Source organism: Ovis aries, chromosome Y, assembly GCF_016772045.2.
Source record: "Ovis aries strain OAR_USU_Benz2616 breed Rambouillet chromosome Y, ARS-UI_Ramb_v3.0, whole genome shotgun sequence".
In the NCBI taxonomy this organism is placed as follows: Eukaryota; Metazoa; Chordata; class Mammalia; order Artiodactyla; family Bovidae; genus Ovis; species Ovis aries.
The window spans coordinates 15517693-15520953 of record NC_082741.1 but is presented as its reverse complement, the minus strand read 5'-3'; the positions used below and the strand labels follow the sequence as shown (position 1 = coordinate 15520953).

Below are 3261 nucleotides of genomic sequence, written 5' to 3'. Positions count from 1 at the left end.
CTATTGTGTCCTCCAAAAAGCAAGGGAACTCCAGGAAAACATCTACTCCTATTTGCCTATGCAAAAGACTTTGATTGACACAACAAAATAAGAGAAAAATCACATCAAAACGTGAAGTATTCTTCAAAACACGGGAATACATGCCTCCCGAGAAATCGTACATCCATGTAAATATAATAAATATTTATCAACTGGGAAAATTTTCTCAGTAAATAGCAAAGGTGAATTATGATAGTAGTGCAGGTTATAGAATGTTGTTGAGTAATGTGTAGAGCATATGATTGGTTATTACATTTCTTTATTGATAATTCAGTAAGCACTTAAAATGTGTCACTGGCAGGCTCTATGTTTTAGCTGATGTGAAAGATACATTGAAGACCTGATATCTGTGCTCTCCTTCATGGGAGGGCAAACAGAAGTTCCTTCCAATCCGAAGAAAGTGTTGAGACAAAGTTGTGAGAAGGGGCTTAGCATGATTGAAAATAATTTGCATGATTGTAGCTTCAGAAGGACAGTATAAGAGAAAGATAATGAAATTACTAAGGAAAACAGATATCATGTTGTTCAAGAACTTTTTAACCACACTGATGTGCTGCAGTCACCACCAGGAATTTATTCTGTGTCTGTGGCGACAGATAAGCAACGTCTAAAAATGCATTTGGAATTATCGGGTGGAATCTTGGTGTCAGGAAATAAAGAGGGTCCTTAAGAACAGCAGATCAAAATGACCCGATAGAATACAACTTGTAAAGTACATATCTTGTGCTGACCATGGGCCAGTCACTGATTATGTCATGTTATCTTTGTTATCACAGTGATGGCATAATTGTGATCCAGATTTTGGACATGCTGCAATATCTATATTTTCAAGGACAGAATGAATTTCTATAATGAAAGCAATCTGCTGTCTAACCTTTTAAGACTCTACCAGTAACTAATAGACTATAATACGTGCATGCACTAAAGGTCATACTGTGTATTTTCATTTTTCTAACTTTATTTGCATCTCTTCCTTCACCCATACCATCCTAATTTAGCACCCCTTCATTTCATCAGGGATGATTTCAGAAATCACTTTACATCCATTACCTCTTTTCCCTTTGTTCTCATTTTCTTGCTTACGAATATTATATCAGGTGTCATTTACCTAGGATGCATAACGAAAGTTTTCTTGAACTGATGAGTTTATAAAACCATGCAGTAAAATAGCCAACCATTGAACTAAAGCCTCATTTTTCTCTTCCTTGTTTGAAAATAAAAAAATGAAACTATGAAGATGAACATGGAAATTTATTGTTCAAATACAAGAATTGTAGATATCTGTTGACATCTCCGAACATAAATTTCAATCTCCTTTAGGCTCCATAATCTGACACGTATTTGATAGATCAGTTTTAATTAGGATGGTTTTCACGTAATGATGATTATTGATGAGTTCACTTGAAAGAGAGGAGGCAGATGTATAAGCAATTGTTGGCACTGAGAACCATGAGTTGCCTCTCTCTTGCAGGTTAAGAAAACGACTGTCATGGGCTGACATATCGCTATGCCTGTCTGGAAATTGAGAAGGTTCCACCATCAGTCCAGAATAACTGCTTTGTAACGGAGATTCGATGTGGTTCCGAGAAGTAGACGTAGTTGTAGTAGCAAAGTCCTCAACATGGCCGCTTACTTGAGTGTAGCTGCTCTGTGAGTGCCAATTAAAACTGCTCAACTTTTTTAAAACTTCAGGTTGATCTACCACAATCTGGTCTGTGTGTCTAACTGATATTGCTGATGGGGTAGATAAGGCACATGGAGATAGGGCACTTGTATTAGCGACTATCTGGCTGGTATGAGGCTTTTGTATGAAAGGCACACTTAAACTTGTGGAGGCTGGAAATGCGCTCTCTCCACTCCTTTCTGGAAGAAATTCAGAGTTACGATCATCTTTTTTGACACTTGCTTTAGCATGCTTCTTGTTGCCTTGAACTAATGAAGATATTGGAGACACATTGCTAATTCCAACTCTTCTTTGCATTCTTACTAAAAGTTGGGGATGGCCTCTTTTGAAATTTGGATTATAGTAGGTCTGTAACTAAAATCAAAGAATTAAATTATTTAGTTTCTTTATAAACCAAGGTAAAACTGACAAACAAAGCTAAGTATAAAAACGTATTCCTTTAATGGAACCAATTAAATAACATCAAATCAAATACCTCTGTTGGTAGCTTTAACAGGTAACATGTTAGAAAGAATATGCTCAACTAAAAGTATGTTGTATATATACAGTAAATACCATTTTAAGTAGCTTCAGAACTTATATCTGGTTTCAAGTTGCTAGGAAAGTTTGTTAACATCCAATATTTTAACCTCCAGCTGTTTTCAACTTCAAAAAAAGAAAAAAAATTTCAACAATTTGTTATCTCAAGTTTAAATTCCGATTTAGCTACATATATGAACATGCTTTCTAGGTCACATGATTTAATCTGACATATTGCCAAAAAGTGAAAATTTTGGAATACCTTACTCAAAAGAGGGATGTTGTTTTCTTCTTCCAGAAAGACAGGTAGTGAAGCCGATCTTTGAACAGTTTGTCTGTTTTTATGAAATCCATAAAGGTTAAGCTGTCGAATTAAACTTTTCATACTCTTGGTTTCAAATATTCTGAACGGCTCCTTTCTTTCCAAGACTTCTTTCTTAAAGAGTTCTTCATTGATCACTATACATGTGCCTGTGTCATCCCACCAAATAGATTCAAACTGATCACTTTCAACTATATTCCAAAGTTTTTGTGGAAATGTGAGTGAAAGAAAACCATTCCCATCATCTGTTTCAGAGACAGAATATGTGTAGTGTGGCCTTTTGATCACAAGACCCTCAGACAAAGCCTGAAAAGCATATTCTTCAATCATAGATCTCAAAACTGAGTCCCCAGTTGTATAATCATACAAAGAAGATCTAATGGAGGTTTCTGAACCAGTGGATTCATCTTTCGGAGGCCCATCTTGAATTTTTGAAGAAATATGTGCCATCTCAGAGAAACCTTTCGTCAGATAATTTTCTCATTTGTCTGGTTTTACACACTGCGACTTCAAATGATGTTTGCCTGGCCTGCAGAGAGAAACTCTCTAGACCATCACAGAGGTCCTCCCAGTCAAAAAGCTGTGACATCGCAAAATCACTGGTCTCCTAGCAATCGAAAGTTTGTTGTGACATCACAAAGTCACTGGTCTCCTAGCAACTGAAGGGTAATGTTCAACCAGTGTTTACTTCAGCATC

General features: G+C 36.3%; 1 protein-coding gene across 1 annotated transcript; it reads right to left on the bottom strand.

The window, feature by feature from the left end:
- Positions 1-1345: 1345 nt before the first annotated feature.
- LOC132658986 (heat shock transcription factor, Y-linked-like) lies at positions 1346-3014 on the bottom strand. The gene is made up of 2 exons (XM_060408508.1): positions 2505-3014; positions 1346-2077 (listed from the first exon to the last, which is right to left on the bottom strand). Exons 1-2 carry the CDS (start codon positions 3012-3014, stop codon positions 1346-1348), a joined length of 1242 nt encoding a protein of 413 aa, XP_060264491.1.
- Between the last annotated feature and the right edge of the window lie 247 nt (positions 3015-3261).

What these genes read in the sequence shown, in the direction of transcription:
- LOC132658986 (XM_060408508.1), bottom strand. Translation starts at nt 3,014, where the DNA reads ATGGCACATATTTCTTCAAAAATTCAAGATGGGCCTCCGAAAGATGAA. An exon ending in ACATCCCTCTTTTGAGTAAG is followed by an intron (nt 2,078 to 2,504) that starts GTATTCCAAAAT and finishes CTTTGATTTTAG; the next exon opens with TTACAGACCTACTATAATCC.